Source organism: Hyaena hyaena, unplaced genomic scaffold, assembly GCF_003009895.1.
Source record: "Hyaena hyaena isolate Hyena2069 unplaced genomic scaffold, ASM300989v1 scaffold_16, whole genome shotgun sequence".
NCBI lineage: Eukaryota > Metazoa > Chordata > Mammalia > Carnivora > Hyaenidae > Hyaena > Hyaena hyaena.
The window spans coordinates 2,207,470-2,222,169 of NW_024080650.1; the positions used below are offsets into that span (position 1 = coordinate 2,207,470).

Below are 14,700 nucleotides of genomic sequence, written 5' to 3' on the forward strand. Positions count from 1 at the left end.
TGTCAGCACAGAGACGAATGTGGGGCTTGAACTTCCCAATGGTAAGATCGTGACCTGAGTCAAAGTCAGGCACTCAACCAACTGAGCCACGCAGGTGCCCCATTTTTTTTATTTTAATTTTTTAAAATGTTTTTTTATTTTTGAGAGAGAAAGCAGGGGGAGGGGCAGAGAGGGGAAGACACAGAATCCAAAGCAAGAAGACTTAACTTTAAAGAAGCAGGTTTTATTAGGTTCAGGAAAAGAGGGAGAAGCAAGAAGTTTAGAAGAAAAGGGAAGTTCAGTGAAAGGGTTAGTACAAGGGGGGTGATGTGGAGAAGGTGAGGACTGAACACAAGACACATCCTGAGACACAAGACAGGAAGGGAAAAAAGAAACCGCAGAAGCCCTTTCTCTCCCCTTTGCATTCTTTCATTAGTCTAGAAATTGTATTTTGCCAAGTGGCAATCTTAGAGTCCTGGTAATGTGTGGAAGCTTCAAAATCCAAAAGCCTATTCAGTTTTGACAATTTTAGAGCCATGGCTATCCAATTCTGTTTTGAGAAAGTAAGTTTGGGGAGATTGAAAGTTCTCTATGATGACCGTTGAAGTTTTAAATTACTTTTGTGTAAGTTGGTCCATTTAGTTAGAAAAAGAAGCCACAGAAACCATTTTGACTTCTTTTGATGATTTGTTTGCCTCAATTAATTTAGAAATAGTGTTTTTGCAGAGAGGCAAACTTAGAATCCTGAAAATGTTTGGAGGCCTCAAGGTACCAATTAAAATAGGCATCCTGGGGTGCCTGGGGAGCTTAGTTGGTTAAGCATCCCACTCTTGATCTCAGCTCCAGTCTTGATCTCAGGGTCGTGAGTTCAGGTCCCATGCTAGGCTTTGTGGGTATGAAGCCTACTTAAAAATAAAATAGGGCACCTGGGTGGCTCAGTTGGTTAAGTGTCCGACTTCAGCTCAGGTTATGATCTTGCATTTCGTGGGTTCAAGCCCTGCATCAGACTCTGTGCTGACAGCTCAGAGCCTGGAGCCTGCTTCAGATTCTGTGTCTCCCCCTCTCTCTGTCTCTCCCATGCTCATGCTGTCTATCTGTCTCTCAATAATAAATTTAAAAATGATAAAAAATTAAAAAATAATAAAATAAGCATCCCCTTCATTTCTCTAAGGAGCCACAGTTTTCTAATTTAATTTGAGAAAAACAAGTTTGGGGAGATTGAAAGTTCCTCCTAATGGCCATTGGTGCTCTAAATTACTTCTCATTAAGTCAGTCCATTTGGTTATAAATGTGCATATGCAGGGATCATAGTTTTTAAACATAAAACTCTCTGGGGTCCCAGAAAGGGGGCACCTTCAAAACATTTTTGATGGCTGGCATCCCATTTCTTAGAGGTTCTTGTCTAGAGCACAGAAAAAAATTCCTAAAAGCAGTTTCAACAGGAACAGCTTTGTTCCAGAAGGAATCAGAGGCCCGCACAGTTCCAACAAGAAGCTTGACTCTGAAAAGAATTCAGACTAAAGCCCAGAAGAGTATTCTTATAAGAAACCAGGCCTTAAACCTGATCTCAAATAAAGTCTGGAGAGCGTGGAGCTTAAAATCTAGGAGAAATCTTAACCTTCGCACTCCAGAGTTGGAGAGAAAGCTGTGAGCCCAATTGGCTCTGTGGGTCCCAGCATCTTGTGCCCACCAGCCTTGGGGTTTTGGGGGATCTTTTCTGGATCCCACTTCTTCTCACCAAGTAATGTTAACATTAAAAATAAAAGTCATTTTACCAGCAGAAATGGGTGAAATGGGTTTACTTAGAAATAACAGAGACTTGCAGTTCGGCATAAGCAAGCTACTGGCAAAACCACAGAACAAAGCAGAGGAATGGTCTCTTATAGAGGAGATGGGGGGAGGGGGGAGGGAGGAGGTAGGAAGGCTATTACAAAAAGTCCATTGGAGTAAACTGGGAGTTCCAAGTACGGTGGCTTTTCATTGGCTGAGTGGGACTTTTTCTCATTGGCTGGGCTGTTGCGGGGGGGGGGGGGGGGGGGGGGGGGCCGGAAGAGAACCTTTCTTCCATCTGTTGAGATTGTAAAGTAGTAGTGACTTGACTTGCTGACTTGCAAAGTAGTCTCTTCTTATTGGGTCTGCCCTTGACTAGGAGTGGTAGAGCATGAGAGCTTCTCCTGCTGGCCTCCTGACTTCATTGTGAACAGGTTTCCTTTCATTAATTTTTACAAACTAATAGACATTTTAGAAAGATCCCTGGCTGTGAGGAGCGAGGCAGGTGGAGGAGCAATTAGGAATCCATTGGAAGCGAGAGATGAGAGAGGCTGGGATGAGCCTAGTGACTGCTGAGATATGAAGGATAGATTTGAGATCTATTTTGGCCGTGGAATCAACAGGATTTGGATTCATTGTTTTTTAGTTGCAAGTAATCATGAAATTCATTAGCTTAAATCATTCTGTCCTCGCTTCTCTGTGCCTTTCAGGTGTCATGGTCCTCCCAAGGCTCTCCTGGAGATACAAGCCAGGGCTGGTGGCACCTGATTTCCTTTTTCCTCAGGCTAGTGAGGGAAGAAAGCTCTCTCTCCCTGGCCTTTTTTACCAGATTCTGGATCTGTAATTCGATTGTACCATCTTAGGCCAAGTGCCTACTCTAAAATAGCCATGGCTTAGGCTGGGGGTGAAAATGCCTCTTCAGAAACCTGTCACTGTGAAAAAGGGGACGCAGTGAAAATAGCTTGTCCAGGCTACTGTGTGCCATCGTGGAGGAATAGAATGGATTTTTGGAGAGAGCCAAGTGCCGTGTCCAGTACTGTAGGGAGAGGAAGAGAGAGGAATTAAGCATGACTCCCAAGTTTCTGGCTTAGGCAGAATACAGATTGTGGTGTCATCAACTTGGCAGCAAGGGGAGGCCTCAGGCTCAACAGTTTTGAGGGCAACATCTGTAGTTCTGTTCAGATAGTTATGTTTGAGATGCTGATGAGAACTTTCTGATGGAGAGGTCATTAAGTATTTGGAAACAGTAATTGGGTATGGCACTGGGGGGAGGGGTTGAGGTTGGCAATATAAATGTCAGAATCTTTGGCATGGAATTGGGAATTAAAGCTAAGGGGTTAGATGATAATATTTAGGGAGCGAATGCAGTGGGTCTAGAATTGGATCAGAATTGGTCCAACATTTAGAGGTCATGTAGAGGGAAAATAGCACAAAGACTGAGAAAGAGCAGTCAGCCAGGTGGAATGAGAACCTGGAAGGTACATATCATGAAAGCTAAGAGAAGAATGTTTCAAGGAAGAAATGGTCAATTAGATCTAATATTGAATATTGCCAGGAGGTACAGCAAGATGAATACTGGAAAGTCCATCCAATTTGGCAGCATGGAGGCTATTTTATTTATTTCATGTGTTAGAAATTTTAGATTCGTTTTAGTTCCCAGAGCCTGGGGCATCACATGAGGCCATGTTGCTTTTCTCTGCTGAGGTCCTGGATATCTCAAAGTCTCTTGCAGTTCAGCAGTGACCTTTTTTTTCCAAACCTTTTTTTTAAAGTTTAATTTATTCTAATTTAATTTTTCTTTTAAGAGAGAGAGAGAGAGACAGATGGCAAATAAGGGAGAGGCAGAGAGAGAGGGAGACACAGGATCTGAAGCAGGCTCCAGGCTCTGAGCTGTTAGCACAGAGCCTGCCTGATTTGGGGCTCGAATCCATGAACACTAGATCATGACCTGAACCAAAGTCAGTCACTTAACCAACTGAGCCACCCAGGCACCCCTAGACTGTCTACATTCTAGTCAGCATGAAGGAAGAATGGTAGAACTGCACACAACACTTCCGCTAATGACTCATTGGCCAGCATTGAAAAATGTCCTGGTTCTAAGCCCAGCTAAAAATCAGGGCCTCTGTTACAATGTCTTAAGAAAAAAGAGAAGATGGACAATGGGACAGCGGGCTACAAGCCTGTGATGCTTTGTGTAGTGCCTGTTAAGAGCACAGAAAATGAAAAAAAAAAGAGCACAGAAAATGAGTTGCTGAGTCACCCAACAATTTGCCAATGCAGTAAACCCCAGATCCTCTCTGAACGATTGGCTGTGGCACCTTATGCAGATGTGGTAAGACTTGCTTACTGTCCTCTCTGTTATGGGCCCCACGCCAGATATCCGGGTACTGTGGTGAGGAAGTCAACAACAGGAGAGCATGCTGTGTGGTGTGCTCTTGCAAAACACCAGGGCCACTGGAGCACACAGGCAGTTGGGGAAGGTTTAGAGGGAAAGGGATCTCTTAGCTGAGATTCAAAGGGCACATTAAAATTGACCAAGAAGAAGAGAAGTTGGTGTCCATAGAAGTGATTTGCAAAGCCTGCTCTGAGTAGGAACAGAATGAACAACAACAAAAAAAGACCTAAAGGTGAGAAAGTACAGCTGACTGTACTTCAGAACGGCCTCAAGGAATAAGGCTGGAAGGGTGGATAAGACTCATCTCTCCCAAGTGGCTGGTGCACCATCTAAAAAAGTTATAGCTGTATCCTATATATCAGTCTATTTAGGTTACCGGAAGTGGAAAATTACCTCCATTTACACTGGAGTGCTCCAGGGGGAGTTCAGGACAGGGAGTGACATGACCAGATTTTCTTGGTGCAACGTAAAGAGTAGAGGGGGTAGGAGTAAACTAAAGACTGAGGGTGAGGTGACCAGTTGGGCTTCTGTAGGTTCTCAGGAGAGATGGTGTTGGCATAAATTAAGAGTTCCAGAGGTGACAGGAAGTAGATGGAGCAGAAAGCTTTTTTGGAGCTAGCATTAATAGACTGGTGGTAGATAGTTCTAGGGGCTGAGGGAGGAGCCACTAAGGATGATGGTTGCCTTTTTCACTTGAGAATTCAAGAGAAAGGAAATAGTTTGGTTTTGGACACATGGAGGATTTTAGGTGTGCGTGGGCCACCCAAGGGGAGACACTTAGTACATTTGGATGAATGAGTGTGAAGCCCAAGGAGAGGCAGTTGGAGGCATCCGAGTGAACGAGACTACTTGTGGAGAGTGGGTAGTACCAGAACAAGAGCCTCAGAAGAAGCCTGGCAGAACCCCCAGATGAAGAGCCAGGAAGAGGAAGCTGCCAAGGGGAAGGCTGGCTAAAGAAGGCCTGGCTACAGTGGCAGCTGGGAACCAGGAAGGATGTGCTGCTTGGAAGCAAAGAAGGGGCGTGTCTTTTGCATTGGCTGATCCAAGGGTGGGACTGGGCAGAGGACAGAGAGTGCAGGGTTTCACGATTAGGTCATTGGTGAGGGGGAAGCGCTTCCGCTGAGTGGCTGGGCAGGCAGGGCAGGTGGCTTGCCATGGTTGGAGAATGATGCCATCAGAGAGGGGGATGGGGTGTCCACCGCTCTTGCCAAAGGTTCATTTGTGAACTTGGGAAGAGAGTGCATTGGTTGGGTGAGCTGTCGAAAGCGTTTCATTGGTGAGCATGCTCACCTGGTTGTGAGGGCCAGAGATGAGGGGGAGGAGAGGACCCAGAAAGGAGGGAGAGAGGTCAATGGTGTGAAGTCTCAGAGGAGACGGTAGCAAAGGGGATGGTGCATACTTGGCCAAGTGTATCGCGGTGCAGCTGTCCTGGGAATGACTGTCCTTCTGAGGGAGCCCTGTCTGTCCCCTGGCCGTCAGCGATGTGTTCTCTGCAAAGGCCCCTGTAGCCCCTTGTAAACAATGTTGTCTGGAGGTGCACTGGTTCATAGCCAGAGTCAGGTTTTAAAAAGCTGAGCCTCAGGTCACCTGGGTGGCTCAGTCGGTTAAGCGCCCAACTTTGGCTCAGGTCATGATCTCACAGTTCGTGAGTTCTAGCCCTTCATCAGGCTTTGTGCTGACAGCTCAGAGCCTGGAGCCTGCTTTGGATTCTGTGTCTCCCTCTCTCTCTGCCCCTCCCCTATTCATTCATTCTCTCTCTCTCTCTAAATATTCAAAAAAATTTTTAAAAGCTGAGTCTCCCATGAACACATTCTTCCATGTCCTTTCTCTGCAGGCCTTTGGTCTGGAGTGCAGTCACCTGTAGAGGTACTTTAGGTGAAGCAGTCCATCTGGGATAGCTGAATGCATTTTCCATAGATCATATTATTGATGTGAGGTCTTTGGAGGACAGGGGATAGCCATACTGGGGATGGTTGTGAACTTTCTGAGTAGGGCTCCTCTTTCTTGGTCTTTGGTTCAAACAATTGACCTTATCAACTAGGATTAACATTAGAAAAAGCTAGAAATACTCGCTCTTAACACCACACACCCACATCACCCCCCCCCCCCTTACTTGGCTCTCTCAGTGAGAGGGACACTTAGGTCTCTGATATTGAGGATAAACCGGTCTCTGATAGTTTCTTTCCTGGGGATGTGTCTGTGAGCGGGGGAACAGATTACCGTGGCAGCTGCCACAGGGTTGAAAAAGATGGCAAGCCCAATATTTAGCCGAAAAGTTAGATCCAGCCTGATGACTTTCTTCCTAGGGCAAAGTTTGTGATTCGCATGTAAAGCAGTGCAAAACCTAGTTTGTGGTGAGCTTGGAGTCGCTGAGCAAATGAAACTTAGGAATTGGAATGCACTGCCAGTGGAAAGGGCAGAGTGGTTAGAAGAACAACCAGCCAGTGCACTGAGCACTACTTTTTTTTTTTTTAATTTTTTGATGCTTATTTTTGAGAGCCAGCGAGCTAGTGAGACAGAGTGCTGGCGGGGGAGGGGCAGAGAGACGGAGACAGAATCGGAAGCAGGCTCCAGGCTCTGAGCTGTCAGCACAGAGCCCAACGGGGGGCTCGAACTCTGAGCCACCCAGATGCCCCAGAGCACTACCTTTTAATGGAATTTCCCTGAAAATGAAAGAGAAGAACGAGCCTAGTGGCTAGTACCACTTAGTTTCTTTCCCTAGTTTTTTTGCTCCTCGTGGCCAAACATGAACAGAATATTAATACGTTTTCTTTAGCAAGGTACAAAACGGAGTTGGCATCTGGTAAAGAAATGGGGTGTGAGGTAGGATGAGTACCTTCTGCCTGGAGCCTGGTCGATACAATGTCAAGGGCTCCTGTTTAGCTTGGCCATAGCTACCCTTTCATTCATTCATTCATTCATTCATTCATTTATTTATTCATTGGTCAAGCTCTGACCATCACTGCTTGTGGGTGTCACTGTGGAGTCTTGAGAACAACGTCAGAGGGTGGGCCCTGACACCAAAAGGGAGCCTCAAAAGGACGCTGCCTAGTAAGCTTTGGTAAGCCCAAGGCAGGCCTTCAGGAAATACTGGGAATTAGGAGGGAGTGGGAAGACTAGGGTTTTCTATTTAGAGAATAACAATGAGAATGAGTTCTAGGATTTCAGGTCCCTCCCCAGGCCAGGAAACGCCACCCTCAGCCACTAGGAGCTTCCCCTCCCACCCCACAGCTCCCCCCAGGCCCTCCTTCCCTCACTGCCCTTGTGTTCTGTTGAAAAAAGGCTTCTGTGCTGTGCTGTTTTGAACCTCTGGTCAGGGCTGGGGTTGCTTCGGAGTGTGAATTTCTCCAAAAATGTCAACAGGCCTTAGCTGAGCCCTTGGTACCCAGGACATTCTGTCAGTCATCAGACAGACTTTCTGCTTTCCCTCCAGGGTCTAAGTGAACCAGAAGGGCCTGGGGAGGGAGCTTTTTTCTTTCCTTTTGAAACATTCTTTTGCTTCCTGTTTACATCAGCATCATAGGCCCCTTGGGGAATGGCTCATGGCCCCTAGAGGATGGCTGTTGATTGAAATAGAATCCGAGAGATAGGCTGTTCTCCATTTAGCCTTTGATCTGGGCCCTTGGGTTGAAAAGGAAGGGGGGGGGGAGGTGCCAGGCTGATACAGCGTGAAGCCACAAAGCTTCAGGTCTCTCCGTGCTGCTCTCCTTGTCTGGAGAGGGCCAGAATGGGGGCCACTGGGGAGGCAGGGGGGTTCTGTCACACTCTCAGTGCAGTCTGGATGCCTTGGTCTGTGGTACGTCAAGTAGATTTCATTAGTTCATTGGGTCAACAAAGGAGCCAGAATACTAAGCCTCCAAGTTCTCTGCAGCTTCTTTCCCTCGGCTTGCTCTCTTGCGCATCTACACCTGGGTGGGTGGGGAAGGGGGGTGGAGACTTGGGTTCAGAAGCCTGAAGAGCTGGCTCTCTTGCTCCCTCGCTGTCCATGTGTTTCTAGGCTGTGCCCTTGCCCCTTGGCACAGGATCTGCCCTTCTGCCGTGTTGGGTCCTGTTGCAGGTTGTGAGAGAGTGGTTGTCTGGGCAGGTTCTGGTCTCCTGCTGAGAGGGTGCCTCCAGGTAAGGGCTCTGGGGATGCTTATTCAGTGGCCTGGGGTGAGGCCTAGGACCCTGGGGTTACTTGCTTAAGGGGCAGGTAAAACCTAGAAAGTTAATCTCTTTCAGGCTTGTTCCTTCAGGGCATTTGCTCCTTTTCTTTCTTTTTAAAAAATGTTTGTTTATTTTGAGAGAGAGAGAGGAGGAGAGAATCCCAAGCAGCCTCTGCACTGGCAGAGCAGAACCCGATGTGGGGCTTGAACTCACAAACCATGATATCATGACCTGAGCTGAAATCAAGAGTCGACCACTTAACCAATGGAGGCACACAGGCGCCTCTATTTACTTCGTTTCTTAATTGTTCATCTCAGGCTCCCTGACATCTTGTAATAACTGTTAATTAACAGCTAACTCCTGGGGCGTTAAGCATCCGACTTCGGCTCAGGTCATGATCTCACAGTCCGTGGGTTCGAGCCCTGTGTCAGGCTCTGTGCTATCAGCACAGAGCCTGGAGCCTGCTTCAGATTCCGTGTCTCCTTCTCTGTCTGCCTCTCCCCCGCTCACTCTGTCTCTGTCTCTCAAAATAAAATAAAGACATAAAAATTAAAAAAACAAACAGAAAAACCAAAACAGCTAACCCATGTTCTGCTTTCTGCCTCAGGGTACCTCTCTGCACCTGACCCCTTCGAGCAAGGAAGGAGGGGAGTCAGGGCTGTATTACAGGACACAGTGCTGGGCTAATGCTCATAAAAGGGCATGGGAGGTCCAGAGAGACTCAGCACCCAAGATTCTCTCCCCTCCTTGCGGGGGCTCTGCCAGGGCTCCTTCCTGCCCTTCCTTGCCTGGGGAGACCAGCAGCCTTTGTGAGTCTCCTTGACAACAGGATGGATAAGTTAAAAATAGCCTTGTGCTGGGGCATGTGTGTTTGCACATGTGCTTGCGCCCGGATGCGTGCCCTTTCCCCTTGCTGGGCTCCAGCTCTGTCCCTGTGGCTTCCGGATGCTCCTGGTGAGTGAGCATCTGTGGGCGGCCTTGGTGGAGCCCAGGTGCTCACGTGCAGAAGCTCCTCGGTTTGGGGTCCGATCTGGATGATACTGCAGCATCATAGCTTCCTGTCGTTGATGGTTGCTGCTGAGATGTGGGCGTTAATGTTAACATAAAGAATGGAAAGCTTTTCTGAATGCCTCCGTCTTCAGTCTAACTGGAGAGGGTGATCCCGGAGGCACTGCCCTGTTTCAGAATCTCTCCTGAGTGGGAGTTTGGCTGTATCTCTTTAGGGAACCCTTGCAGCAAGGACCTTTCCTGGCCCCCTTTTACAAGGTGAGGACACTGAAGCACAGAGGCACCTGTGTGATTTGTTGAAAACCACCAGGCTCAGCTGTGGCAGAGTAGGGACCAGTGACCTTCCCATCAGAAGCTATGGCTCCTTCCCTCAGATCCTACTGAGGAGACCATCTCTAGGTCCTTTACCAAAGCCAGCTGTCTTTTTTTTTTTTTTAAGTTAAAAATTTTTATTTATTTTGAGAGAGAAAGCATGAGTAGAGGAGGGGCAGAAAGAGAGCATCCCAAGCAGGCTCTTATCAGGTGAGAGCCTGAGGTGGGGCTCGATTCCATGACCTGGGGGATCATGACCTGAGCTGACATCAAGAGTCAGATGCTTAACCAGCCAGAACCACCCAGGCGCCCCACCAGCTGTCTCTTATCAGCAGTCTCCACACTAGTGAAGGGCCTCTATGTTGTGGTATTACCACAGTTGTGAGTTAATTTAGAAATAGCTATTTCCCCCAGGTCAGGGGCTGGGTAGCTTTTTACCACACCTGGAATTACTTCCTGGCTTCCTCCCTCCATTTTTCCATCCTTTCCATCTCTCTACCAGGCACGGAGAGGTCATGAGGAAAAGGTGGTCCTCGTCTTTAGGGAATAACAGTTAAAAAAAAAATCTCCCCATAAGTCCCCATGGTGGCCAGTGCCCAGAGAAGGAATGGCTGGGATGGGGGATGGGCTTAGAGAAGAACATAGTAGTGACACAGTGTACTTGGTTGAAATGTATGGCACGCTACTACAAATCCAAAGGAAGGCAGAAAACTCAGTAGAAAAGTGGTCAACAACTTGATAGACACTTTACAAAAGAAGATAACCCAAATGACCGATGAACATATGAAATGGTGTTCAATTTCATATACTTACTAGGGAAATTAAAATTATTCAACTTAAGAAATATATGTGACTGGTTTCGTGCTTGCACACATGTATAAAGATATCTTTGGGGGCATGTGGGTGGCTCAGTCAGTTAAGCGTCCCACTTCGCCTCGGGTCATGGTCTTGTGGTTTGTGGGTTTGAGCCCCACGTTGGGCTCTGTGCTGACAGCTCAGAGCCTGGAGCCTGCGTCAGATTCTGTCTCCCCCTCTCTCGGCTCCTCCCCTGCTCGTGCTCTGTCTCTCTCTCAAAAATAAACATTAAAAAAAATTTTTTTTAAAGAAATCTTTGAAGAGGTGGTGAAATAGCCTTTTGCCATTTCTAGTTTACTTCATTCTGAATTTTTTACGAAAAAATAAAATGGGGTCCCTGGCCGGAGGTCCTCATTCTTGTACCTTGCGGCTGTGGCCAGCGCTCCCTGTCCACTCTCTTAGCACACTGGCCAGTGGGGAGCCCGTTAGCCTAGGTGCCCTGTAGGCCAAGGTGCTACTCATTGAGAATGTGGTATCGCTCTAAGGCATGCTGCTGGTCTGGGACTACACCCAGATGAACGAGCTGCAGCGGCTTCCTGTGCAGGCCAAGAACGAAAAGATCCTGAATTCCCTCAAGTACATCTGAGCCAGCGGTGGGTTCGAGCCCCACCTTTGTGAGAAGTGTGAGGTGAATGGCGTGCAGGCATACCCCTCTTCACCTTCCTGCAGGAGGCTCTGCCTGCCCCCAGTGACGTCACCACTGCACTCATGACCAACCCTAGGGTCATCGCCTGGTCTCCTGTGTGCTGCAACAAAGTCTCCTGGAACTTCAAGAAGTTCCTGGTGAGCCCAGATGGTATGCCTGTGCTCAGTACAGCCACCCCTTTCCAACCATCGACCTCAAGCCTGATGTCGAACCCATGCTGTTCCAGGGGCCCATCTGTGCCTAGGGTGCCCCTCCTAGCCCTACTGCCTGGCAGTCACAGCGCTGCCCTCTGGCAGTTTCACCCATGAAGGTGTTTCCTCAAAATCTGCAGGGAGGAATGCCCCATGTCCAGGAAATCCCCCGAGATAGGGGATTCTTGTCTAGCCCAGCTTCCCCCATCCCCAAACCAAGGTTCCTTGCTAATAGTGTCAGGTGTCAGGAAAAAAAAATGGATTCCAAGATACTTAAATAAAAGAAAATCTAGTGGGATGAACACCTCGAAGTCAGGAGACCTGGATGAATAGGAGATTTGGGGCCAGCCATTGAACTTCTCAGAGCTCCTGTTTCTTCATTTGTAAATAGGCATCTTCCTGTCTCCTTTCCCTTCCTTCCAGAACTGTGAGGTTCAGAGGTATGGGAAACCTTACTACAACTGTTGAGGGCCCTGCAAATAGGAAGCAGTATTGTTAGACTCTTTCTAATTGGAAGTGATAGGATTTCTCGTCCACCTCTTCTCACAGCAATGATTCTAAATTTCCATAAGATAAATATTCTGCATAGCAGTAGGGTCCCTATATTCCAAGGAGCCTGCTCCTTGACACTTTGGATAGAGAGCCTGTTGCCGGCATGGCTCCAGTCCCCTCAGAGGGATGGCAAGCAGGGTGAGTTCCTGACTTGGCCAGCGTGACATCGCAGGGTCTGCCCTTGCCCAGGGCCGGGTGACAGGGAAAGGACAATGGCATACCAGTCCTGGTGAAGACTTGACTCTAATAAGCAATACTGTGTGGCTTCTACAGCAGTTGGGGCTGTCCTCGTGGGGTGCCCTGGTGAAGTCTGGAAGTAACACTGTGGACTTTGGGGAGTCAGGTCGGGGGGCGACAACCCGCACATCTAGCCTTTCTCTGAGAGCCTGGCTCTGTGGCCGCTCTGGTGGCTCTCATGTTGTGGCATGTTGTGGCAGAGCAGGACTGTACGTGCATGATTTAGGTGTTGGCAGAGAGGGGTTTTCAGAGATGGGTATATTTTCCTGGGTGCCAGCAGCCGAACTCTTATAAGTAATAAGCCTGGCAGCAAGGGCTTATCAAGAATCAGGAAGGAGGTCCTGATGAAATTCAGACCTCACTCCTTTTGCATTCTTTGGATACAAAAGAGCCCCTTTCTCCCGTTTCTGGACTGTTCCTTCCCCTGCCCCCAGAAAAGCAGGGGAGATCGAGCAGATTGTGCTGTTCCTCATCCCCCTCCCCGTGGTGCAGCAGAGCCGGCCGCCTCAGCACGTGTCAGAACAGTGTTGGGCTCGCTGTGAGGCCCATCTGCTCTGTCACCTGACTGTGCTAGCTCCTCAAGCCCTGTTGGGGGTCTTTTCCCTCAGATCTCCTATGATATACATGTGCTTCTCGGAATGCTACTAGGCAATTTTTTTTTTTTTTTAACCTTTCATCTCCTTTTCTGCCATGTAGGAATCAGAGTCAGAAGTAAAGGTAGATGGAGAGACTGCTTCGGACAGTGAGAGCCGAGCGGAAGCTGTTCCTTTATCAACCTCTGCAGACGATACCCCAGAGGTCCTCAACAGGGCCCTTTCCAACCTGTCTTCAAGGTAACCTGACTTAATGATGCAGATGCCCGTGGGGGTATCACACTGGGTCCAAGTGCCATGGGAGACCCGGAGCCCTCAGACAGCCTGCAGTCATCTGGGCACGAGCCCACTTCTGTTAAAGTGTGCAGGGTGGGCCTGCTCATTCACAGTGGCCACAGTCTCCCTGCTTCTGCTCAGGGCTCCACTGAATGCAGTCTAGCGCTTAACAGCAACTAGATCTGGCCCTTGGGTGCTATATATAGGCTGGGCTGGGAGGTGCAGTAGCTCAAGGAGGAGGAGTGTGGACAAAGGAGTGGTGGTGTGCAAGGTTGCTGCCACAGCATGTGAGGGGCTTTGTGACTAATGGGCAGGCTGCTTTCCACAGAGGAGCCCAGGTTTCAAGGTCAAAGTTTAGTTTTCCCTCTCCCACACATCCATTGTGGACATTCCTTAGATTCTCCCGGGCAAAGTAAGAAATCTCAACTTGAGTGACTCTGGGGTTAAAATGTCGGTCCCTTGAGACTCTGGTCCTCCAACACCAGCTATGTGGGTAGACTAAAAACACAAACTAGAAGACCCCAAAACATTATCTAAAAGTGTTTCTATGTGTGTCTCCCATGCACATTTCTCTTTGAAAGGTTGTACTGTGGTCAAGGGCTTGGGTTCTAGAGCTAGGCTCGCAGGATTCCGTTGTCAGTTTAACCACGTCATTTCTTCATCTGTAAAGGCTACTAGTGTTGAGTTAAATGAATTAATACATGCAAAGTCCTTGTAAAAGTGCCAGATGCATATTTGTGATGGCTATTATCGCTGGTTAATGTTGTTACCACCATAATGATGTAGGGGCAGAGTGATGTAGAATTCTGCTGCAGAAAAAATATGCATAGTTTTTTCTTTGGATAGGGAGTCCTAGAAGCCATCCGAATAGATACAGAGGTAGGTACCACATTTCTCTCGGGATTTTTGCCTGATTCCTTTGTTCAGACAGAAGCTTGGTGAATTTTTCTATTTGCCGTGAAGCACCTGCTGAGTCTGTTGGGAGTGAGGTAACGGCTCTATTGGCCCTGCTTCTGCCAGCCTGTGGCTGGTACCTCTGTCAAGGTGAAGGAGGTGTTCCTGGAAGGGACTGACCTCTCCTGCCAGAAAGAGCCATCCCCCTTGGGTTTGTGCTTTGCTTCTTTCTGGGCTCCTAACAAGTTTTCTCCTTTCCCTCTTCTCTTAGATGGAAGAACTGGTGGGTGAGAGGCATCCTGACTTTGGCCATGATTGCATTTTTTTTCATCATCATTTACTTGGGACCAATGGTTTTAATGATCATTGTAAGTGCCATTTGTGTGCTGCTTTAATTTTCTCTAATTTAATCTTGAGTACGGGGTTTGGGGTTGGTTCTGGGAATCCGTGGCGGTCCTGGCCCCTCAGACCACGTCTGCCTTTTACAACATCTGTGACTTCTCCCCTTTTTGGAGACAACCAGAGGGGTGTTGGGATAGACCAGTGGTGTGTGGTTAAAGCTGTCTCCTCATTTAAAAATTTGATACTATTCTTTCAGCCATTTGATTTAACTGTGATCCCAGCTGTGACTCTGTGTGACTCTCGGTTTTGTTTTTGGTTTTCCTAGGGCCTCACGCTGGGGCTTAGGACTTTCATTTAAAAATCCCAGTCCTCAGCACTGCTATAGCAGTCTTCCCACTGTCATGGGCAGGGTCAGATGACTAGAGGCTGACTGCTGAGCAAAGCAGTTGGGGCTTTTCAGGTATTCCTATTCAAAGTCAAAAGGGAAGAGGTTGAATCCAGGGA

General features: G+C 48.0%; 1 protein-coding gene and 1 pseudogene across 1 annotated transcript in view; both read left to right on the forward strand.

The window, feature by feature from the left end:
* The window catches only part of CDS2 (CDP-diacylglycerol synthase 2), a 56,945-nt gene that overhangs the window by 27,482 nt on the left and 14,763 nt on the right, over window positions 1–14,700 (forward strand). Inside the window, exons 2-3 of the mRNA XM_039224383.1 lie at window positions 12,788–12,924; window positions 14,126–14,222. Of these exons, the coding sequence (XP_039080314.1) occupies window positions 12,788–12,924; window positions 14,126–14,222 (234 nt within the window). The remainder of the gene's footprint in view (window positions 1–12,787; window positions 12,925–14,125; window positions 14,223–14,700) is intronic.
* On the forward strand, window positions 10,794–11,355 carry LOC120225872 (annotated as a pseudogene).